The sequence below is a fragment of the Podarcis raffonei genome, chromosome 5, assembly GCF_027172205.1.
Source record: "Podarcis raffonei isolate rPodRaf1 chromosome 5, rPodRaf1.pri, whole genome shotgun sequence".
NCBI lineage: Eukaryota > Metazoa > Chordata > Lepidosauria > Squamata > Lacertidae > Podarcis > Podarcis raffonei.
In genome coordinates, this window is record NC_070606.1 from 85078284 (window position 1) to 85103175 (window position 24892).

Consider the following 24892-nt stretch of genomic DNA (forward strand, 5'->3'; position numbering starts at 1 on the left):
GAGTAGCAGGCATTCGAGTAGAATCTTTTGCTCTCAGGCCCAGCACCAACACCTGGTATGGCAGGGGAAATGCTAGGACTCACAGGCTAACAGCAACATCTCCTTTAAAAAAAAAAAAAAACTTGTTTAGGGACTGAGAAGTAGTGAGAAGCTCCTGGCTGTCTGCATTACTCTACCTCTGGGATCCAGCAGCATCCTGGGGAAAGAAAGATGGCGGTTGCTGCAGGTACTTCGCCTGCTGCTTCCCTTCTTAGTACAAGTGTGAGCAACACTGCTTGCCCCAAATGCAACATCTGCCAGTGTGGCAGTGGATGTGCTGGACTGTCATCTTGCCTCTGAAGTGGACTGGACAAGAGCCAACAAACTGAGGCTCGATCCAGATAAGACTAGGACAATATGTGTTACGTGGTTCCCTAGACCACATGGATGTCAGGTTGCCTGCTCTTGATGGGGTTACTCTCTCTGAAGGAGCAGGTATGCAGCTTAGAGGATCCATGGCTGTCGCTTAAGGCTCAGGCGGTATTGGTGGTCCAGAATGTCTTCCATCAGCTTGGGCAGGTGGCCCAACTGGACAGAGACAGCCTTCTGTTGTCTATGCTCTGCTAACCTCCAGGTATAAAAAATCAAATCATGATGTTCATCCAAGCCCCATCACCCACCCTTTTGTAATCTTACTTTGGCAAGATAAACCATGGTATTGCTAGGCAGGCCTGAGTGTCAATTATTTTCCAGGGCTTCTTCAAACATGGTCCCAGCCCAAGAAAGCTGAAGGAAAATAGACCCTGCAGTTATAAAAGGCAGCGAAAAGAAAAGTTTTGTAGCATGGATTCAAAATCCACATATACTTTGCTTTCTTGGTTTTTTTTTTAAAAATGCAGAAATAGTAACAGTATATTCTTTTTCAAAATCTCCTTTTTGTTTATCTCGTCATCGCCAATGGATTGAAGGATTTTGTTTTTATTTCTTACCTGTTTGCTAGCAAAGGAGAGCAGCACATAGGCTGAAGCAATAACTGTCAAGGTGCAATCAAAATGGAAAAGCTTGCCATTTGAAAATTTCCATGAGAACTTAGAAATGCATGAGAATTGTTTTTCTCTTTTTCCTTTTATGGTTTAGATCAGAAACAATACGTTCTCTTGTATATAGCTGCTTCTTGAAGTGCACATCGTTCCTTTCAAATATCCACTTTACGAATCTTCTATAATTACCTGGAGTACTTGAGAGCATCCAAAGTACATAAAATAATTTACAGAGAAGCTAGAAACGAACAGTACATGCAGAAATGGTTTATTCAACCTTGCTATATGAGGTGCAGAGAGACTATTCAGCAGGCAACAGCATTAAAAGAAACCACACTTCCATCTCCCCCTCAAAGCACATGTGACCTTAGTGTGATTCTTATTACTTTTTAAAGGGAGTCTCTGTCTCTTCTCTTTTGTGGCTGCATGTCAGGATTGGCCAGCTTCCCCATAAATACAATGGACCCTGAGTGGAAGGCAGAGAAAAAGTTATTCAGATGGGAACTTTCAAATAATTGCAATAATTTCATTTTCATTATGTTTATCTGGACATTTCTAACCTGACCTTCAAGTGCATGGGTAGACAAACTAAGACCTGGGGGCCGGATCTGGACCAATCACCTTCTAAATCTGGCCCATGGACAGTCCGAGATTCAGTGTGTTTTTACACGAGTAGAATGTGTCCTTTAACAGTCATACCTTGGGTTACAGACACTTCAGGTTGCGTTTTTTCAGATTACGGACCTGCCAAAACCCGGAAGTACCAGAATGGTTTACTTCCGGGTTTTGGGGGTCGCGCATGCGCAGAAGTGCTAAATTGCGCTTTGCGCATGCGCAGACGCACCGCTGCGGGTTGCGTGCGTGCAAAACCACTTGTAACAAATAAAAATCACAGCATCTCACAATCAGTCATGAGTACTTATGCTGCACTTTTCTCAATGGCTCCAAGCACTGCATGTTCATTGGGTTTTATCCAACTAAGTTTTCCTCAGAGTAGCTGCACTAAAATGAATGGACCTAAGTTGGCCATATGTCCATTGACTTCAATGGCTCTACTCTGAGTAAGTGTAGCACTGGACACAACCCATGGTCATTGCAACAGCCCTGAATTGTTATTGCTTTGTCACAGGTGGAAGGGCTATGACTGAGGGATAGTTGTTTACCTGATGGTGCCTGCCTTATAATTATTATCAATATATGTTTATTTACACCCCACCTCCTTCCCTGATGGGGTTCAAGGCAGCTCACAGATAAAAACAAGAACTGCTAAAAACAGCAAAATCAGTCATTAAAATATAATTAAACATTGATGGAATTAAAAATATATAACTTATATAGCATCTATTTAAAACGTACAGATAATTAAAATAAAAACAGCATGGCACCAGCCCTTTGATTAAAAGCAGTCAATTCCCAAAGGCCTGTTGGAACAACAAAGTCTTCACTTGCCAGCAGAAGGACAAGGAGGGAGCCAGTTTAGCTTCCCCAGGGAGAGAGGTCTAGATAGCTTGGACCTAAGCTGTGCTTTGAATTGTGCTCAGAAACAGACAGGTAGCTAGTGGAGCTGTTGTAGCAAGAGAGTCGTTTGCTCCCTATGACCAGTTCTGATCAACACTCTGGCTGCAGCTCTTTGAGCAGGTCGAAGTTTCTGAGCGCTTTTCAAAGGCAGATCCATGCAGAGTGCATTACTGTAATCCATATAATATTTTTATTAATTTTCAATTTCCATAATCCAATAAAAGCCAAAAGTCAATAAAAAATTGGTATCACAATACCAAATTACAATACAATTAGAAGGCTAATTACTCAAATACCAAATTAAACCATTTTGAGTGACTTCCCATGTGTTGAATTTCAGGGTACACAGTTTTTATTTCTTCCTGCTTCCCTGATCTTGATTGATCCAATTACAACAATTCTGATCTACTGTAATCCAAACAGGGTGTAACTAAGGTGTGTGTCACTGGCTCAGAAGGAGCTTTTAAGCTCCAAAAGACAGTGATCCTATGTGCAGTTACTTGGGAGCAAGTCCTTTTTAGAGTTAAACAGAACTTACAGCTCAGTGTGGGATTGCGGTGTAAGATAATGAAGCTATTTTCCATTTTAATACTTCTGCAATGTTTCCTCAGCACATGTCAAAGAAATGTTTTGGCATACCTGACAAAGGTGACATCTTTTGGGAGTATAGTCAACACTAGATTTATTTATTTTAAAAAAAATCTTATTGTGCATTGTTTTTTAAAAATGCATTTCTATCCTGCGCCAATGACTAGGCTGTAATAATGGTCTTACTCCTGATTTATTCAGGGGCTCTGCCTCTTCCTTTTCAGTTCACTTCAGCCTCAGGTTAACCCAAATAATGCAAGCAGAATTTGAAGGAAGCTAAGGTCTTACCAGGGCCTTTTCAACACTGGCTCCAGCCTGGTGGAACGCTCTGTCTCATGAGACCAGGGCCCTGCAGGATCTGATTTCTTTCCGCAGGGCCTGTAAGACAGAGTTGTTCTGCCTGGCCTTTGGCTTGGAGCCAATTTGATTCCCTCCCTCTCTTTCTTTTTCCTTCTCCTCCTGTGATGAGGCTGCATTTTAATATTTTAATGTTTCAATATTTTAATGTTTTATTTTAATCTTGTTTTTTAAGTTGTATTCATTCAATTTGTTTTTATTATTGCTTGTTAGCCGCCCTGAGCCCAGCCTTGGCTGGTGAGGGCGGGGTATAAATAAAAATTATTATTATTACCTCTTAAGATCCCTAGAATTCTCTTAGGAGATATATGCAAGTAAGACAATTAAGGTATTTATCCTACAAACAAAATGCAGCTTTGAGTCCCTCCTGTGGCCCTTTCCCCTCATTAGATCCGGTGTCCTCTCTGTGCACAATGTGCATGTGAAAAGAGTTTGCAGTATCACAAGTTGTATAAAACACACAACGCTTTTCTTCTTTTTTCAGCTCGAATCCCCCCCTCCTTTCCTCTCCTGGCTGCTGCCAGTGTTCTATTTGTGGGGCAACTCAGAGCTGTCCAAAAAATTAAAATACCCTGGGGAGTTTTGCGCAAGACAGACCTAGAAGGATTTGTATTTATTAATTGAAGCAGTTGCCAAGGGAGACTAGAGTTTGCTCCTAGCATTAAAGGACCAGGACCCCTACCCACCCATGCCTTTCACAGCAGACTGTTTTTGACTCACTTTATTTTATTTTCCATCCCTTTTTGTTGTCGTTGTTCAGATCTATGCAATTCTATTTATTGTTTTGTTTTGTTTCACAAAATGTATACAGTACTTGATTGCTGTAATCCATCTCCTCAAGATGGGCACACCCTGGCTGCAGGAATATCAGGTCTTCCCACATATGGGCTCACCGATCCTTGAGCCACAGAGACTGTGCAAAGCCACATGTTTTCTGGCTCAAGCCTTAACCTGCCCCTTGGGTCTTTTAAACCTTAAAAAGACAGTCTGCTTACAGATTAAAAGTCCTCAGAAGGAGCAGGGCTGGTGTCAAGGATGGACGCTTACAAGCCCAGATCCTTCGCTGCTTGTTGATGTGTCCTCTCTCAGCGTGCAAGCAGCAACAAGAGCAAATATATATATATATGGAGACGCATCTTCCAGTTGCCTCAAGCTCAGCTGTTATGGACTGAGAGCAGAGGACGAAGACAAGCAAACGGGCAGAAGAAGAAGAAGAGTTTGGATTTAATATCCCGCTTTATCACTACCCGAAGGAGTCTCAAAGTGGCTAACATTCTCCTTTCCCTTCCTCCCCCACAACAAACACTCTGTGAGGTGAGTGGGGCTGAGAGACTTCAAAGAAGTGTGACTAGCCTAAGGTCACCCAGCAGCTTCATGTGGAGGAGCGGAGACGCGAACCCGGTTCACCAGATTACCAGACTACCGCTCTTAACCGCTACACCACACTGAAGGGACAAAGAGGAGGGGAACACACTCAGAGGGAAGGCCCACTATGGGCATCTTGCACAAAGCCCCACCCTCTCAAAAAGACACCTGGATCCAGCACTGATGTAGGAGGTTGGAAGTGCGGTGTAGTGGTTAGAGCCTCAGACCTGGGAGACCGAATCCCTGATTGGCCAGGAAGCTCACTGGCTCACATTGGTCCAGTCACTGCTTCTTAGCCCATAAGTACCCTCACAGGGTTGTTGTGAGGATAAAATTGGAAGGAGGAGGGGCATTTACGCTACCTTGAACCCCTTGGATCAAAGGTAGGGTATAGATAGATTGACTGATACCTCACAGGAAGGTCACTCTAATGCTTCTTTTGCCGGTGAGGCTATCCTGCTCTCACCACCATTTGGAGGCAACAATTTTAAATACGTTTCATTTTTACATGCCAAATTAGAGTTTAGACACCACCGTGATTCCCAAGGCTCTAATTCCGTTGCGGCAAGGTTACCAAGAGCTTTGATAAAGCCTGTCTGCCATTGCGATGACAAATTATCAGTAATTCAATATGAAAGTTGCCGTAACAAAAAAAAATACTGATTGTGTAATTGCTAAAAATAACAGTAATTTCCCTTCTTTATTGCAGTCACTATTATTTCCTGAAAATGAGCTGCCACTCATCCTAATCCTCAATTTAAAGCAGCGGGTTACTTTGAGACAGTTTGATTTCAGCAGGGAGCATAAAACAGTAATGCAAATCCCCCAAACCCTCACACCTTACTTAAAAACAGGTTGTTAAATGTTATGGAGCCAATAAAGAATGGATTTTCTTCCCTATATTTTCCTATGGATAATGTTCCCATGGCAGCTGTCTGGCTGAGGGTCTGTTTAGAGACCCACAGCTTCTGTTTGGGGGGTGATATGGGGCAGGGGTGGGGAGCCTTTGGCCCTCCAGCTGTTGTTGGACTCCAGTTCCCATCAGCCCATGCCAATGGCAAGAGATGATGGGATTTTTAGTCCAGCAATGTAGGGGGCAGGTTGCCCATCCCTGATGTAGCAACTAACCCACGAATGGGCAGTTTTTACAAGCCCCCACCACCTGGCCAAAACAAAAAAAAAATCCCACCTGCAGCCAGCCCTTAAATGGAGTCAGATAATGTTGGTCCCAGGCTGGATGTGAAATCATGTCGCATAAGACAGTAGTTTTTAGAAATTACTATTATTTATTATCATCATTACTATATCAGGGTTTGTGACAGATTTCAAAGAATGAGAGAACAAGTCTCTGCCCCAAGTGGTTTGCAATCTAAAAAATACACAATCGGGAAAACAGCAGAGGAAAGGGAAGGAAATGATGGGTGGGGTGAACAGGAGAAAAACAAATACAATTATTTCTGTGGCTCCTACTTAGGCTTAGTTACAGTGGGGTCCGGGGACAAAAGTACTGATTGTGTAACTGCTTAAAATAACAGTGATTTCTCTTTTGCATTTAGCCACTGTTATTTCCTGAAAACGAGCTGCCCCATTTCCTAATCCTCAATTTAAAGCAGCAGGTAAATTTAGACAGTTTGGTTTTAGCCAAGATCATAAAATAGTAATGGGCATTTCTACAGCTTTTACAAGAAACAGTAATAGATATTGTAGCGGTTTAACAGCCTATTCCTCCTTACTTCCTGTAACTTCTATGACAGGATTGCCTGGAGGAGTTGATTCTGTGGAAAGAGCTGCCAATCTTGTTGGGCCTGTGGGAATATTTGCAATTTAGGGGGAACTTTTTTGGGTATTGCACACATACCCAGCCACCCAGAACACACTGCAAAACTTCATCTTGAGGACAGGATGGGATCCTGTGGGTCCAAGGGCACATGTGCACCTATAGTTGCCAGCGCCATATTGGTGATGCCTTTGCCCTAGGGTCTGGGTAAACTCCCTTACTGAGGGACTCTTCAAACCTTCTTCAAAAGCCTAAACCTGTAAAAGATGAATGCCTCAAAAATGTGTATCATAAAGTTCAAGGAGCTAGGATTTGCTGGCTGCAGCTTCCTATCAAGTGTATATTCAGTGAGTCGCCTGGTTTGTGGCTTCATAATGTGTGAAACAGCCCTGAGGTGACTTAACCATAGTTCCACACTGGCACTGCCAATTAAACTCCTCTCTCCAGCTGGGAATGGAAACAAACAAAACTCATAAGAAAATCAGGAGGGTCAGAAAATTCATTGGTCACCTAAACCAATCCCGTTTCTTCCACAACTGTTGGGTTCTGACCCAACAGACATAATCAGGGCTCTAAATTCTGAGAGGAGCCCACGTGAGCATAATAAGAGCTATGGCCTATCTAATCCTGAGTCCTGTTCTCACAGATGAAACCTGAAAGCAGAACCTGAACACAAGAGCACTGTTCAGACAGACAGACAGAACTACACACACACACACAAACACATTGATAGGCGTACAGAGATGGACTGCAGACCCATTCACCCCCCTCACGCAATGGTAATCATATCAGAGGAGAAGGTCTGGAAAAAGCTAATGTCTTCACCTGCTGAGAAGTGGTTTAGGACAATGGTCTTTAACTTCCAAACCCTTACCAACCAACCCTCTAATAAACAACAATACATTGAATCAAATGTAACAATAAATACATTGCTTATCCATTTACCTGTCGAGTTATGTCTCAGGATAAAGAGGAATGGTCGGTTTGCCACAACCTGCTTGTGGGACAGGCTCATGATTGCTGTCAAATGCATGCCTGCAGTATATTTTTTACAAAGGCAAAAACAAGCACAAGGGTCAGACAAAAGGAAGTGTTTTTCAAATTAAAAGATACAGTAACAGCCTCAATTATTAGCTCTGTCATGGCTAATCAGAAGTAAGTCCCTTTGAGTTCAGCAGTGCTTACTCTGTCAGTGGGTAAAGGATTGCATCCTAAAATATATACAATCCAAAAATAACAGCGGTGACGTATAGCAACACTGAAATAGTAGCCTTAAATCCCAACAAGGAACAAGGTAAAAGATAAAGGACCCTTGGATGCTTAAGTCCAGTCAAAGGTGACTATGAGGTGCAGCGCTTATCTCACTTTCAGGTAGAGGGAGCCGGCGTTTGTCCACAGTCAGCTTTCTGGGTCATGTGGCCAGCATGACTAAACCGCTTCTGGCATAACGGAACACTGTGACGGAAGCCAGAGTGCACGGAAATGCCGTTTACCTTCCCACCACAGCTGTACCTATTTGTCTACTTGCACTGGTATGCTTTCGAACTGCTAGGTTGGCAGGAGCTGGGACAGAGCAACGGGAGCTCACCCCATTATGGGGTGCATGGATTCAAACCGCCGCCCTTCTGATCAGCAAGTCCAAGAAGCTCAGTGGTTTAGACCACAGCACCAAGGAACAGCGATAGTATAAGTCCTTAACTAACCAAATCCATGCTGACATAAAACATGGGTTAAGTTCCAGGGATCACTCCTAAAGCCAAAATCAGAGTCTTTTTAACCAGATGCCTACCCCCTTTTTTAAATTCATTTTTAATTTTTGCCAGGCACATAAAGCTGAATGCCCACAAATTAAATGTGTGTAAGTTGTGGGCTTGCTGTATGCTTTAAAGCAAGCAAAGAAGGAGCCAGGAAGAATAATCTTGGGATTCTGCTCCATGGACCAGGTGCCACAACCTAGAAGTGGTTTTCTTCCCCTCTCTTTCCCTCACACGCATCAGTTCCCTGCCAACTTCACATCTATTGGCAGGGACGACTCTGAAACTGAGCCATCCCATGAAATTTGCACTTCTCTGAATTTTGTAATGCAAAGTCTCCAGTCAAGCAATGGGCACAAGAAGAAGAAGAGGAAGAGTTTGGCCTTGATATCCTGCCTTTCCCTCCCCTTAAGGAGTCTCAAAGCAGCTAACAATCTCCTTTCCCTTCTTCCCCCACAATAAACACTCTGTGAGGTGAGTGGGGCTGAGAGACTTCAGAGAAGTGTGACTGGCCCAAGGTCACCCAGCAGCTGCATGTGGAGGAGTGGGGAAGCGAACCCAGTTCACCAGATTACAAGTCCACCGCTCTTAACCACTACACCACACCAGCTCTCAACATGCACATATTAGTGAAAATAACATACAAATATGCATTGTATTAGGGGAAACTACTTGTAAAAAAAATGTGCCTATTCGAGAAATTTGCATACAAAATGTTTATATTAGGAGAGATTCACACTAAAATAGGGATGAGAATGTTTATATGTAAAAAAAGCAAAGTGATGCAGAAATGTGAAGACCTGAACACTAGAAAAATGAAAAATGAGAAGAAATAAAAACTGACAGTTTCAACCATCCCGAGTCTTAAAGTGGAATTTTGTGCTAGAAGTAGTAGGAATCAAAGTAGGGATTTGAAGAGCCACATATCAGGGCGATGAAAAGTGAATGGCAGTGGTGTTCTGGTTAGAGATGAGAGGCACAGCAAGCAGAGGCCAGAGAGAAGAAATATCCCTGCAGTAGTCTGGGAGCATGACCTGGACTTGTAGGCAAGAGATCACGAAGGAAGGGGTGGGTACCTGCTGTGTTGTTGTTTTCAGAAGCAGTGACGTGGCCCATACAAGAACAAGGGAAGCGTTGGAATCAAAGAGCAAATCAAGGCTTTGTAGCTAATCAATAGAGAGAGTCATGCTTTTGCCCTTAAACACCAGAGAACAAATGAGAAATATAGGGCTTAAGTCATGGACTTACAAACCCAAGTGATGATTTAGGGAGGGCTATGATTTTTTATGTGTCCCATAGAATTTTACGGTGCTAGGGCTCTGTATTTTATAGATAAGGATAATTCCCGAAACATGCGTCATTTCTTATAAAACGTGAGCTGTCCAGGAAGGAAAAGAGAGCCTAAAGCAGTCTTTCTCAACTTTGGGTTTCCAAATGTGTTGGATTACAGTTCCCATCATTCCTAGCTAGGATGCCCAGTGGTCAAAGATGATGGGAAGAGATATTGTTGCCATCCGTCTGTCTGATGGAGTGTGCATCCAGCGGTGAAGTCAAACTGTGACCTCTCCAGGGTGCAATCCTGGGCAGCGTGTATGGAGGTCCTGGGCGGTTTGAATCCCTGCGACAGGGTGAGCTCCCGTTGCTCGGTCCCTGCTCCTGCCAACCTAGCAGTTCGAAAGCATGTCAAAGTGCAAGTAGATAAATAGGTACCGCTCCGGCGGGAAGGTAAACGGCGTTTCCGTGCGCTGCTCTGGTTTGCCAGAAGCGGCTTAGTCATGCTGGCCACATGTACGCCGGCTCCCTTGGCCAATAAAGCAAGATGAGCGCCGCAACCCCAGAGTCGGCCATGACTGGACCTAATGGTCAGGGGTCCCTTTACGTTTACTATGAAAGAGACATGAATTTCAAATACCAATCACATTCACTAGATTGCTTTCCCTTCCAGGCATGGGATGGACAAAACTACCTGGGAGTGTTGGAGATCAAACATGGGACCTTCTGAATGCAAAGCAGTTGCTCTGCCCCTGAGCTACAGCCTATAGAATTTTCTTAGCTAAATCATCTGCAAAGCTCCCTCCTGTCTTATCAACCGATGGGATATTCCAGTCGAAAAAGCATAATATTTTATAACCTACTTCGCTCAGCCGCCATGAACTGTAGATCAGTTTCATGGCCAAGGGGACACTGATGCCTATGTATTAACATAGCTGAATGTGTCACGGATTAACAATATTCCTTATACCTTTTTAGTAAAAAAAGAAGATTTCCTGTAAGAGATCAAACCACCATGTGCCATCAGTTAAGCCTCCAAAATATGACTCAGAAGAAGAGAAGCAATTGTTAAATCCTGTTAAATGCTTTTCACTTTTCGGATCACCTACCGTTCTGAGCAAAATCTTTGCAAGTGGAAAATGAGTTACAACATTCTCCCCCACCCGCTCTGCCGCTTTATAGTTACAAATCATCAAAAGGCAATTGAGCCATTACTGGGAAATTCTTATACACCACACCGTTGTTTTATAATATGGCATTTTCTTTAGGGATTTCTCAAAAGCTATCAAGGATAATAACCTGCTAGAGATGCATTGAGTTGAAGAAGTTGAAATCTCAAGATACGGCTCTCCATTTTGAAACTCATTTGAAGGACATATTTGTGACTATATTCACTTTTAACTATAGTTATTACCTTCCCTGCAGGCATTTGTCAAACTGAAAGTTTAAAATGGGCCACATAAACTGCAAAATGTGCTTTAGAAGAGTGGTTTAAATCTGAAAATACATTTGCCTTTTCCCTCTTTTCTTTTACTTTTTAGCAGAAGGCACTATGATGGTAGGGAACTATGCCATTAAACTAAATATCAGCTTTTGTTCAGATTCTTATTAACACCCTTGCTTAAGTGAAGGTAATCATTTGCAAAGTGACGTTATATACTGTACCACTTGCATACAAATATGGCATACAAAACGGTCAGCAAAGCGGGTACACTCCTGTCCAGGGTTTCCTGAGCACCACAGGCATTCAAGCCTTTGATCCGTACTTCTTCTAACTGTGAGAAAAATTGGGCTTGCAGAAGAGGTCCAGATCATGTAAGCCAGTCTGCCATATGACCCAGAATACCAGGGTTCAAACTGCCACTCAGCAATGAAGTTTACTAGATGACCTTGGATCAGTCCTCATCTCTCAGCCTAACCTGTGAAACCAAGGGCTCACTTCTTCTTGTCTCATGCCTAGACAGCACATGCTCAAGTGTTGTTTTGCTTCCGCTTTCTAGGCATGGGTCTGAGCGGTTTCCCCCATGCCCCGCTCTTTTCCCACAGAAAACTCACTCCTTAGTGCTAAATTGGAGCAAACATCAATCCAGAAAAAAACAGAACTACTGTTTGTTCCAATTGGGTGCTAAAGAGCAGTTTTCCCCAGGAGAAAGCCATGGGACCAAAAGAAAGTGTGCATAAACCCTAAACAGAAAGGGGTTGTTGCAAGGATCAGATGGAGAGGGAGAAAATCGTGTACATCACTATCTTGAGCTCTTTGGGGAAAGGTGAAATATAAATGTCATTAGGGATAGGCAAATCTGTCAGTTTTGGTTTCTCTCAGTTCTTCGGTTTTCCAGTCTTAAGTACAGTTCTCCAAATTTGCACACAGTTTATGGTGTGTGTTTTTAAGTCCTCGTGAAAATCCACCCACATTTTAATGTGCAATTCTCTTTATGCACACATTTGTGAGCAATTTTGCCTAATATACATATTTTGCAAAGCAATTTCACCTGACATCAATGTTTGTATGGTGCTTTCACTAATATATGCCTTTACCCTGTGAATTTTTATAAACATCACTTAACTGGAAAAATGAATTGCTAAGGGGAGATTGTAGGAACGGCCCTTTAGGATGCATATGCATGAGCTCAAAAGAATACAGCAACTTTTCTCTCCCATAGGCATATAAGCATCAGCCCAGCCATAGTCTGACGCATGTTCATTTAAAGTACTTGCACACTGAACAACAATGAACTTCACATTAGACTGTGCTCCATTGGCCATTGCATTCCTGAGAGATGTCTGCAGAAGAACTTCCAGTGAATTCAGCCCTTAAACAGGAAGAACCTTGGAAGACAGAGCCACGTGGCTGACTCCCAAATGAGTGTGAGTTCTAGGACTGCAGCCTTCAGATCATAGAAATTCAGGCGGCATCTTTTGCATCACTCTAGACTGCTGAGAAGCACTAAATATATTCCGATGTGTCTGGAAGGCTACAAAGTCATTAATTATTGATGCCACCAACAAATGGCTCCTCTGGGTCTTGACTTTTTAGACCCTTGGAGGCAAATGCGTTCTGCCTAAATTATAAGTTAACCAAAGGAAAACCAGAGGGCTAACAGAATAACAACAGTTCAACATCTCCTCTCAAATTAGGACCATGCCCTCTACTGCATCCTTTGTTTTCTTGCCCCAGTGAAGCCCAGCAAATGCCAACAAGCTCCAGACCTGAACTGGTGCTTGTATAATGTCTCTCCAGTCTCTAAAGGACCCTCTTCTTCAGTTGCACATTAGTGAGCCACATAAAACTTGCTTGGAGTCTAGGGCTGGGGAGCAGGGGCTTTTCTGTGGTGGCCCTGAGCTTGTGAAATGCTCTCCAAAGGGAGGCCCACTAGGCACCTTCATTACATATCTTTAGGTGCCAGGTAAAAACATTCATCTTCTCCCAGGCCTTTGTTTAATTTGTCAATCTATGGCCTTTTAAACTGTGGGGGTGGGGTGGGGTTTGCTTGTAGTAACTATGTTATACGTTTGTGTGCATTTTATATTGAAAACTACCCTGTGATCCCTGGATCAAGGGTAGTATATAAATTGAATTAATTAATAGCAACCTATGCTTGTTCATATGCAGCTCAACCTCCAGTTCCCATTCACCCCAGCCACCATGGCCAATATGTATGGATGATGGTATTTGTAGTCTAGAAATGTCAGGAAGAGGAAAGGTTTGCCATGCCTGCTGTAGAGCATTTGTCTCTTCATCTCCCAGGGCTCCCCTGTCCTTACCCTGACATGCAACTTCATTCCATAGGTTGGAAGTCTTGTGCCAACCAGCAAACATTTAGCATGTGCCATTAGGAGGCAGTGAGAGATTTTCCTTTCTTGGGCTCCATGTTCACTGCAGATGGTGACAGCAGCCACGAAATTAAAAGACGCCTGCTTCTTGGGAGAAAAGCAGTGACAAACCTAGACATCATCTTAAAAAGCAGAGACATCACCTTGCCAACAAAGGTCTGTATAGTAAAAGCTATGGTTTTCCCAGTAGTGATGTATGGAAGTGAGAGCTGGACCATAAAGAAGGCTGATCGCCGAAGAATGGATGCTTTTGAATTATGGTGCTGGAGGAGACTCTTGAGAGTCCCATGGACTGCAAGAAGATCAAACCTATCCATTCTGAAGGAAATCAGCCCTGAGTGCTCACTGGAAGGACAGATCCTGAAGCTGAGGCTCCAATATTTTGACCACCTCATGAGAAGAGAAGACTCCCTGGAAAAGACCCTGATGTTGAGAAAGATTTGAGGGCACAAGGAGAAGGGGATGGCAGAGGACGAGATGGTTGGGTAGTGTTCTTGAGGCTACCAGCATGAGTTTGACCAAACTGCGGGAGGCAGTGGAAGACAGGAGTGCCTGGCGTGCTCTGGTCCATGGGGTCATGAAGAGTCAGACATGATTAAACGACTAAACAACAACAACAACAAATTATTTCCCATGAGTATTATTGCCCACAAGTGCATACACAGTTTAAAAAGTACAACCCTTTGACCTTTTGGGCACCTAACATCAGCCCATCCCATCCAAATATGGTAGCCTAGATCTGGTCACGTAACATTCGTCCTGATAGATCGAATAAGATCTCTGTCGTGTCATTACCGGCAGATGCTGCTGCTTCACTCCCATCTTCATGCAGCTCAAAACAGACTTTTTGAATGGCTTTAGAAATGTGGACATCAGCAGAATCTGAGAGGGGACATGAATGATAAAGAGTTCATATATGATGCATGTGTCATTATTAATCTCAACCCTGCCTATAGAGAAGGGAGGGAAATCACATGGGATTGTTCAGAGCAAAAGACGAGTCTTATGCAGCCATCCTGTCTGCAACGCAGCCAACCAGATGCCAAAAGAGTGATCACAACTTATCTCCTGCTATTATTACCCAGTTACCGGTATTCAGAACCCCAGTTCCTGGAGGTAGCATGCAGCCTTCATGACTAGTAGTCCAGTCAACCTTGCAAGGTATAGGCCAAGGGAAGCGCTCCCTCGAGGTGTGTATTCTGCAGTTACTCACTTCCCCATGTGGGACAGTGGTGAGCAGTTCCCGACATCTTCCACTGCTATACAGTAGCCAACAAAAATCCCACCGCTGCTACCACAGCTGCTATTAGACTCCAGACGTTTCTCTCAGAGAGTAATGGCAGTCTCTGGTGCTATTAGGAAATTCCCCTCAGAGACTAAAGGCAGGCATGTGTGTGTGGATTTTAGTCAAGTACGCAGTGGGTAAGGAAAGCATTTTAAATGTCTGCATGGTCCCAATAAATGGGTGGTGTGGGGTGGAGAGATAAATTGACATTATTTTTAAAAAAAACAACACAGCAGCAAGTGACATAGTTTGTATCCCGCCATCTGAGAGATAAGCAACAGTTTCCTGGCTGCCTTTGCTAACACCTTATTCCTTGAACATGCCTTCTCCTGAGAAGGAACTTCCTCATTGGCCTTGAATTTTACTTAAAGTAAAGATTTGTGTGCTGTTGTTGTTTTCTTAAAAAAGAGGGACATGAACATTTGCAACAAAACTGGCTACTTTTAACAAACCTCTTGTGCCCGCCATCAAAATTCCTTAGCTGTTTCTCCTAAGGAAAGACCACGTTTCACATGTGCTTCCCTCTGAGGTAAAAAAAACCATGTGGCAATTCTGTTCTGAACAACGTTCCTTTTCATGCCTTTGCTTGAAATCTGGGGTGAGATAAGCAAGGGTTCTGTCACAGAATAATAACCCCTCACTCTTTTTATATAGTTTTAAAACCTGTATGTTTAAAAAGCAGGGTGTTCCTTTGTCCTTGAACGAAATACTGAAACACACTTTGTTAAAAGTACATGATTACAGCAGACAATAAGGACCGAAAACACAGATAAAATGTTCGCAGCAGCAACCATCAGCATAATAAATCAAAGCACCTGTTATTCCAGAAAGGTCACAGCCATTATTAAAAATCTCAGTAACGTTGAGAGGCTGGATAATCTCTTTCAAGTCCACCATTTGCTCTATTTTAAACCTGTAGGAAGTGAACATATAGAATCAGTGTTGGCTGATTCCTGTTAGAACCAGCTAGGTGTAAGGCAGAGACACCAGTAATAGCTGGAGCCCAAGTCAATGAGAGACAGAGCCAACTAATTCTAATTTTGACCCAGCCCACCTCCCAGCTGAGTTCTACATGGACAACACAGAAATTAAGGAGGAGGAAGCTGACAGACATTGCTGCCCCCTGATCTGGACATAAGAAAGATGGCGGGGACCTGCTGAGGAAATACTAAAGGTGATGGGACACATTCACCCTAATGGAACAACCTCTACAAAGGTATGGAATTGGGCTGTGCAAAAAAGCATTAAGGTATCCTTGGTCCACCACGGATAATTTTCTTTCTTTATGTCTCAGTTTCATTCAAGCTGGAGAGTCAGAATATGGTGGGCCCTGGAATATCCCTCCTTTCGAAGCAGTTCCATCTGGCCTCCCTTTGCCAATCCTAGATGTGAGGAGCATCTATGGCAATGGGGTTTCGAAGTTGGTGATAGAGGAAGAGGGATGGAGTCTTAGCCCTCTCCAAAACCAATTAATGAGAAGGGATCTTAAAAACTTCCCAAATATTGATCCCTATTGGAGGGGAGGGTGTTTTACTGCTTCTGTTGTAAGTTGGATCCAAGGTCTCTTTGGTGAGGAGGGTGTGTTGTTGCAGATACAGTGGTACCTCTAGTTGTGAACTTAATCCATTTCAGGGTGCCGTTTGCACCCCGAAAAATCCGCAACTAGAGCATGTGTGTGGCATGATCGAGCGCTTCTGTGCATGTATGAAGTGCAAAGATCACTTCTGCACATGCGTGAAGCACGCCGATCACTTCTGCGCATGTGCGCAGGGTGAACCCAGATGTAAACACTTCCGCGTTTGCTGCGTTCGTAAGCTGAAAGTCCGTAACAAGAGCGGAACACAACTAGAGGTACCACTGTACAATGGTAATTAAGGAGTCTGCATTTATCTCTGCAAAGGCTCAGACAGACAATGTCCTTGATGAGCCTATACATGCTTTGCAAGATGAGAGATAAGGAGAAGCATTTTAATTTGTGGGGGAAATATAAATATATATCTATGAAGCCTTTTATGGCATTTTAATGAGGTTTGGCTCTGGCAGTGTGACAATGCAACACTATATGTGACTACGCAGGAGTAATTCCATTAAGGCCAATTGGGTTTACTCCCGTGCAAGTGGAGATGTGATGGCAGAAGATTTACTACACCGGATAGATTTTGAATTTTTCTTTATAGATATTATATGAAGGCTATGACAGGCGCATTTTGACAGTTTCATTGGATGTATTATGAGGGATATACAGTAATAAATCATCCTGATTGTAATAAGAGTGGTTGGAGTATAGTAATTGTAGTAATTATTTTACTTGGTTTTTCTGCTTAAATTATGGATTGGATCTAAGTTTGTATCTTTTACTAGCATGCCCTTGGTTCCTCTTTACCCATATTTTAAAGATGAATTGGCTCTATTAAAAGGCACTACTTCATTTGTTCTGCTTTCCCAGATTATCTTTTCCCCTTCACTCACCCACAACTCTTTGCAGGTGAAAATACAAGGGTGCTCATGTTTCTGTTCAGCACTCCAGAAACGATCACTATCTGAGCTCCCTGAGCCCTCAATTTTTACACACTGCAGAAGACTCTTTCCTACCTACTGGTTCATTTATTTTGCACCAGGCTATTTTAAACTTCAGGTTGCACGTATTATGGAACCAGCAGGTCTTGCAGCCTATTCTCAGCCCTTAATTTGAGTGTTCCTGTTCAGGTTTCCTAACAAACAACCAAGCCCTCCTCCAGTTTATTATGAGCTATACAGGACTCAAAGGACTCAGTCAACAATGCAGTCCACCAAGACACTAGCAACACATGCTAACATTTAAAAACAAACACAGTTGGGACAGTAAGTACAAGAAAAAAGGGATTAAAGCAGGAATGGGAACCTTTGGCCCTCTAGATGTCGTTGGACTATACATCCTATAATCCCTGACCATTGGCTGTTGATGGGAATTGGAAGCCCTCTACATTTGGGGTGCCATCTCTGGATCAAGGCAGTAAAAGCACATGGTACCATTACCAGCTTCATTGTGCTTCTTGGAGGAATAGACATTTTGTACCTGTCAGCTCTTAATAGGCCCTAATTTCATTTAAATTCGCTAGAGAAATTAGTAAGCACAAACTGCCATTAGCTTAAATAACTGCAAAGCTCCCAGGTCAGTAAATCAGTTTCCCCTTTTCAGTGTCTTAATTCCACAAACTCTTCCACAAGAAGGATTTAGGACCAAAAGGGATAACGAGGAAGACCAGATCGTCACAGAGGTCATTACATACCTGGGAAGGCTGATTTCTACGTCCTCGTCCTCTTCCATCTCAGCAAACCAGCTTTTCATCAGCTGGACTGTAATGAGTTTCTCGACCTCTTCTATAGGCACATCTTCTGCTGGGAGGATCAGCACGAAACTGAATTCCTCTCCTTTGTACGGCAGCTCCAAGACTTGGTAGCTCACATTATGGTCAGAGAAATGACCTAAAACAAAGAATAGAAAATGTGCAAAAGTCTTAATTACTGGACTGTAATAGGAGAGAGGTGGCAAAACAAGAGCAAATGAAAGAGGATCCCAGAGGCTTCAGACTATTCATTAGACCACGGTGAAGATTTACAGAGCAATCCAATCCTCCCTTACAAAAGACTATGGCTGGTTTGGGTTGAATGGAGGCATCCCTCCACTCAGCTATGCCAGCTGAGCCAGTCTCCATTTGGCTGTCAAATACACAGGCAGAAGACCTGCAGGTGCTGCCCGGAGCATAGGAAGAGGGGCGGGGAGGCGGTCCACCCCTGGTGTCATCTCTATGGGGGGTGATAAAAGCCCCCCTGGGTGGATAGCTGTGGCACCCCCTGGGCGCCAATCACCGCACCAATCATGCTCCTGGATGCTGATTGCCACCCCAGTCGCCCCCAATGGGCACCGATCGCTGCACCGATTGTTGCCCTGGTTGGCACACTCCACCCCTGGGTGCACGACATGTGCACTGTTTTGAGTGCCCAAGCGGCTAGCTCTGCCACTGGCTCCGTGGGGAAGCTGCTCCGCTTTTTGGCTGGCCTCCAGGGCCCTTCTTCTCCTTCCTCCTCCAGGGCTCAGGATGCTTTGCAAGTGCCAGGGCACAGCCAGCCGGGACAGGACACTCTACCACTGAGCTTCATCCCTTCCCCCAGGGAGGGGATAGGGCTGAGTCAGCCTGGGATCCCCTGGCTGGCATCAGGTCCCATCTGTCCGCCTTCCACCATGGCCTGAAGACAAGACAATAGGTCACCGCACTGACTCTGCATTCTTTAACTCAGGGTTAATTTTGCATATGCAACACTAGTGTTCACACCTATCTCTGTGTTGCATCTTAAATTATGTAAGAGATGCTCTGCCAAGCCATCAGGTTCCAATTTTGCATGTCTGTAAAGTGAGGTAGCCAGAGCACTTCTGAGTATTAATTTTTAGAGAGTGAGGAGGCAGAACAGTCAGTGGTGGAGCATATGCCCGTGCTGCCCAGGGTGGGCATGCTCCTGAGGGGGGAGGGGTGTGCTCCCAGGGGGGCTGAGGGCGCCCTCCCAGGCACTGGATAGCCACTCAGGTGCACGGAGCGGCACGTGCCCTGCAGCCGGGGTGGAGCTGTAGGCGCTCGTCTTCCAGGCAGAATGAAAGGCACACCCACCAATCCTGTTTCCTTCCTCTCCCCTTCCCACCCCCCTCAGTTGTTTGTTTGCTCGCTTGCCTCCTTCCCGTCCTGTCCCCTGCCTGCCTCCTCTAGCCAGGAGCGTAGGGCAACAGTGCCACACACGCCTGTGACTCCCAAGCCTACCACAAGCCAAACGTCAACTCCCCCTCAGGGATAACACCCAGGGGGGTCCGCCCCCACCACACACCCCTTCCTCCACCACTGAGAACAGTCAACAGCTTTATAAAACCAAGTGGAACCTTATTGGTTCCTTGAGTCACTTGACCACAGCTGAATTAATAACTGCCTTTGGCCATCTGCAGTAATGGCATGGAGGCAGCTGCTTCTCCTGATAAGCTACCACAATGGTGCAGCAAGTTAAAGCATGGGCACCTCAGCCACCCGGTTGCCAGAGTCCCTGGTTCAAGGCCCCCTACTGCCTTATAAGGCAGGATCAAACTCACTAATAAACCGAAATCCTACATGAGTCCTTCATTTGGAAGGGAAAGAGTTTGACATGCTCCGTCCATGATTAATTTAACACATCAGGTTAGATTCAGAGAAAGAGACAGAAATAACGAGCAGAGATCTTGAGATGTGGAAATTATTTGTCTTGTACATGCACATGATTTAATTGGAATGTCACTATTGCTACTTCGCAATTTTGAGAAAAGCGTCCATTGATCTGCTTTGCCACTTCTCTTTGAAAGTGTCTGCATTTCGTGGGGGGAAATCGCCTCCGAAACACCACACATTTAAAACGGCACTGTCATACCAACACTTCTGTGCTGTGGTTCACAGTATGCAGTGCACTGCCACCAGAAGATTAAAAGAAACGACATTAACAATTAGAAAAGAAACGAAGAAAGGAAGTTTTAAAATGGCACAGGATAGAATGTGATACTTGTCACAGGAAATATTCAATAATTAACTGCAGTGCTATTTTTCTAAGAGAGAGAGAGAGAGAGAGAGAGAGAGCTCACAATGAACTCACCTCCCTCATTCTCTTAGAATGGCAATGGCGCCCACCTGAGGGATGCTGGAACAAAGTTCCTGCAAGTTCCCCCTGGGGGGGAAAAGCCCTGAGTGACTGTAATAATGGTAGCTTTGGGCAACAGGTAGATAAGCACACAGGAACTTGTGGTCCTGATGCGAGTAGGCTCAGAGTTCAACAGAACCTACTGTCTTTTCCATGTATAAGACTATTTTTTTTTTTGTTTAAAAATCATGCTACAAAGTGGGGGTCGTCTTATACATGGGTAGTGCATAGGGTGGATGTTTGATTGGTTGCTGCCGTGGCTGTCAGCGGCTATTGTGTGTGTTATTGGTTGCTGCGTCAATGGGCGGGCGGGCGATTGGCAGCTTCTGCTGGCAATGGGACAGAGAGGAGGCGGATTTCGCAATGTGTGCGGGTGAGCGATTTTCAGCAATCCCCTCTAAAAAAAGCTTTAAAAACCCTGGGTAATCCTCCCCCCCCAAAAAAACTCACAACTCTGTGCCATTTCCCCCAATTTTCTTAAATTTGAGTGCCCAAATTTGGGCATCTTATAGACTGACAAATACGGTAATTGGCTGATCTGATAAACAGATTGGAGTATAATTAACCTTCAAATTATGCACTTCTCTAAAATTTTGTGATGCAATTCTTGTCGCCAAAAGCGTACCAGAATGCATTTATAAAATGTCTATTTTAGGATAAAAGGATATTGAATACATATTTTGTGTTAAAATACATAGTTAAGTAGGAGTTTAGATATTATTTTTGTACAGATTGGTTGTTGTTTTTAAGAATCACACCATGGTGAGGAAATGATATGGAACAGACTTAGACATAAACACATGAGAAATCGACCCGGAGCAGAAATGGACTGATCTACACATCCATTCATACAAACTCATATACAGTGGTACCTCGGGTTAAGAACTTAATTAGTTCAGGAGGTCCGTTCTTAACCTGAAACTGTTCTTAACCTGAAGCACCACTTCAGCTAATGGGGCCTCCCACTGCCGCCACGCGATTTCTGTTCTCATCCTGAAGCAAAGTTCTTAACCCAAGGTACTATTTCTGGGTTAGTGGAGTCTGTAACCTGAAGCGTCTGTAACCTGAAGCGCCTGTAACCCGAGGTACCACTGTATATGCATGTGAAACCAAGTGGGATGTCTAAATTACCAAGCTTTGCCGTGAGCTGAAGGTGCATCATCAGTATCTCAGTCACGGAACCATCACTTTTAGTGAAAGGCATCAGACTGGTGTCCTCTGCTTTGAACGTCTGCTTCCAGTCCCCTTTGAAGAAAAGGGCATTCACCAGCAAAAGTCTAGTCAAGGGACCTAGGTCTCCACTAGCCACGAGGTTCCTGATTTTACCTGTGCAGAAAGAGACTGTCAGTTGTGTCTAGCTGTTTCTCTAATTGGCCAGGATGCAAATTAAGATAAAACAAGAACAATAGCATAGAATCTCAGAATTGTAGAGTTGGGACCCAAGGGTCATCTAGTCCAACCCTCTGCAATGCAGGGATCTAAGCTAGATCATACATGACAGATGGCCATTCAGCCAAGGAAGGAAAGTCCACCACCTCTCACTGGAGTCTGCTACACTGTCAAACAGCTCTTACCTCTGTCCATTTTAATATCGCTTTCGATAGGCTTTATTTATGTATTATGTTTGTTTGCTGGTGTAATCAAAATGAATATATTTGGAAAAATATATTTTGGGGGGAGTTGAAATGAAATTTCAGACCAGTTTGGTGGGTGTTGCTTGGTAGGGATTTTTTGTAAGAATTTAAAATAATTCCCTTAAGACTAGCAAAATTTCCTTAAGACTAGCAAAAGAATTTCCTTAAGACTAGCAAAATTTCCTAAGAGGACAATTCCCATATTTTTAGCTTTATAGCATTCACTGTGGAGGTGGAACTAAAATATCTTTTCATAAAGAAATTATGCATTTAATTGGTACACCGTGACACAAAAATAATTCCATCTATACATATAAAGCATGAATTTAAAGGCATAGAACAAACCTGAAGTTTAGGGATCATAAGTGTGGTACTTATTAGGTCTCCTTGGTTACTATTATGGCTTATATGCAAAATGTCAGATTACATTAGTGAAATGAGCATATACAAAGCTGGGCTGAATTTTGGAGTTAAAATGTCTTTTTAAAGGAGGATAATTTTAACAGTCTTAAATTGCACTGTGTGCACAGAATTTCCCAATATTTTTTCCTCTTTTATTCATGTGAATGTGCCTTTAACTCCAGGGCTAGCCCAAGGCATTTTTCCGCCTAAGGCAAATAACAAAATGGCGCCTCCCCCAGTTGCACCTTCCTTCAGCACTGGCAATGGAGATAGCGTCCTCCACCTCCAGTACAGCTGAGGAGAGCAAGCTAGCTTAGGGTATGTGTAACAAAAGACAAAAGAGGGGAATGGACAGGGGCTCAATGTCTCGGGGCGCTGCTGCGGCCACCCAATTTTTGCCTTCTGAGACATTTGCCTCAGTCCACCTAGTGGTTGTTCCCACAAGCTCTGCCCTTTGAAAGAAGCAACGAGGCCTAACCAGCATGCACTGGGAAGCAAACCCATGCAAGAAAGGGGCAAGGAGCTTTTTTTTACCATCTGTTTTCTTTTCTACCCAAGTACTTATGGCCTCTGCGGAAGCTTTCGTATCTTGGAAATTCACCAGCTTTACAGCTGTCTGAAAGAATTCCTTGTTGCTATGGAGATACTGTTCTTTCACCATGAATCCTTCTTGAAGGTAGAGGGCATTGGCAAGATTAAATGTAAATGCCTTTCCTTCTGAGGGGACGGAGAACAGTGTCTGAAGCGGCTTGAAGGCTTCACCTGAAGAAAATAAGTGTTAAGAGTTAACATCTTCATTTGAAGAACACAAACCAGCTGTGTAATAGGGTAGTTATCCAATACAGACATGCGTTCATAATCCCCGCTTCCTGGCTGAGGTGCTCCCTAAGGTAAGTCTGCAGCAAAGATGAAGAGACACAACACAAATGCTATTATACCTGGAGCAAAGAAAGAGTAAGAATGGGGAATGGCAGAATCACCTCTCCCGAGAACCGAATTTGCTTTTAAATGAGCCAGCCACTCAGGCAAAATGAGAGCAAAGCCTTGATAAAAACAACAGACGGGTTGGTCCAACATCCCCATCTATTAAGTTAGCATTGATCTGAGAGCCAGAATGGTGCAGAGCAGGAATGGGGGAACTTTCTCAGGTTGAGGGCCGCATTAACTCATGGGCAATCACCCAGAGGCCGCAAGCCAGTGGCGTGTGGTGCTAGAGGCAGAAATGGGTGGAGCAACAGGTGCCAACCCTCCAGTCATTCATTTTCCATATGGTTTTCCCAGTAGTGATGTATGGAAGTGAGAGCTGGACCATAAAGAAGGCTGATCGCCGAAGAATTAATGCTTTTGAATTATGGTGCTAGAGGAGACTCTTGAGAGTCCCATCAACTGCAAGAAGATCAAACTTATCGATTCTTAAGGAAATCAGCCCTGAGTGCTCACTGGAAGGACAGATCCTGAAGCTGAGGCTCCAATACTTTGGCCACCTCATGAGAAGAGAAGACTCCCTGGAAAAGACCCTGATGTTGGGAAAGATGGAGGGCACAAGGAGAAGGGGATGACAGAGGACGAGATGGTTGGATAGTGTTCTCGAAGCTACCAACATGAGTTTGACCAAACTGCGGGAGGCAGTGGAAGACAGGAGTGCCTGGCGTGCTCTGGTCCATGGGGTCGCAAAGAGTCGGACACGACTAAACAACTAAACAACAACAGTCATTCATTCATTTATTTTACCCCACCCTCCATATCCCATCAGCCACTGGCCATGTTGACGAAGGCTGGCACTGGTCTGAAGAAGGTTGGTCTAGGAGAAGGGAAGCCCACGTTCAATTCCTTTCCAGCCATGAAGCTCACTGGGTGGCTCTGGTTGAAACCAGGAACCATCTTTCAGCCTAACCTACCTGACTGGTTTGCTGTGACGATAAAGTGAGATGGCAGGGGGGCAGCCATGTGTGTCACCTTGAGCTCCTTGGGGTGGGGGGGGGGCGGAGAAGGATCACCATATAATTAATGAATTGGCTATAAACCAGGCCAAGTCTGCCAGTGACACAGTCTAGACAGGTGGCTAGAGTGACCCAGTTCAGAAGCCATCTGCCAAGCCACAAGTGGTGCAGACATTTTTATAATCTCCTTGCCGCATGGCCGGATCCTTGGCCCTAACTGTGGTAAAGGAAATCTTTGAGTAGCAAGACAGCATAGCTACCCCATAACAATGCTGTGTATGGATGCGCAGTGCATTTCTAATAATAATTTTAAAGTGCATTACAGTTTTTAAAACCTAGCATATGGGTCAACGCCATCAAATTATTTATCATCCTAGTGCACAGTTTTTAACAACCATGCTACTTTGCTGTCTATCTTCATGCCCTCTAATAAAATGCATCAACTTGGACATAAAAGCTACT

General features: G+C 44.0%; 1 protein-coding gene across 1 annotated transcript in view; it reads right to left on the minus strand.

Moving 5' to 3' along the window:
• Positions 1–1266: 1266 nt before the first annotated feature.
• SERPINI2 (serpin family I member 2) overlaps positions 1267–24892 on the minus strand; it is a 38115-nt gene continuing 14489 nt past the window's right edge. The window contains exons 3-9 of the mRNA XM_053390448.1: positions 23025–23252; positions 21586–21780; positions 18039–18234; positions 15585–15682; positions 14280–14366; positions 7570–7659; positions 1267–1485 (exon numbers count right to left, since the gene is read on the minus strand). Of these exons, the coding sequence (XP_053246423.1) occupies positions 1409–1485; positions 7570–7659; positions 14280–14366; positions 15585–15682; positions 18039–18234; positions 21586–21780; positions 23025–23252 (971 nt within the window). The 3' untranslated portion in view covers positions 1267–1408. The remainder of the gene's footprint in view (positions 1486–7569; positions 7660–14279; positions 14367–15584; positions 15683–18038; positions 18235–21585; positions 21781–23024; positions 23253–24892) is intronic.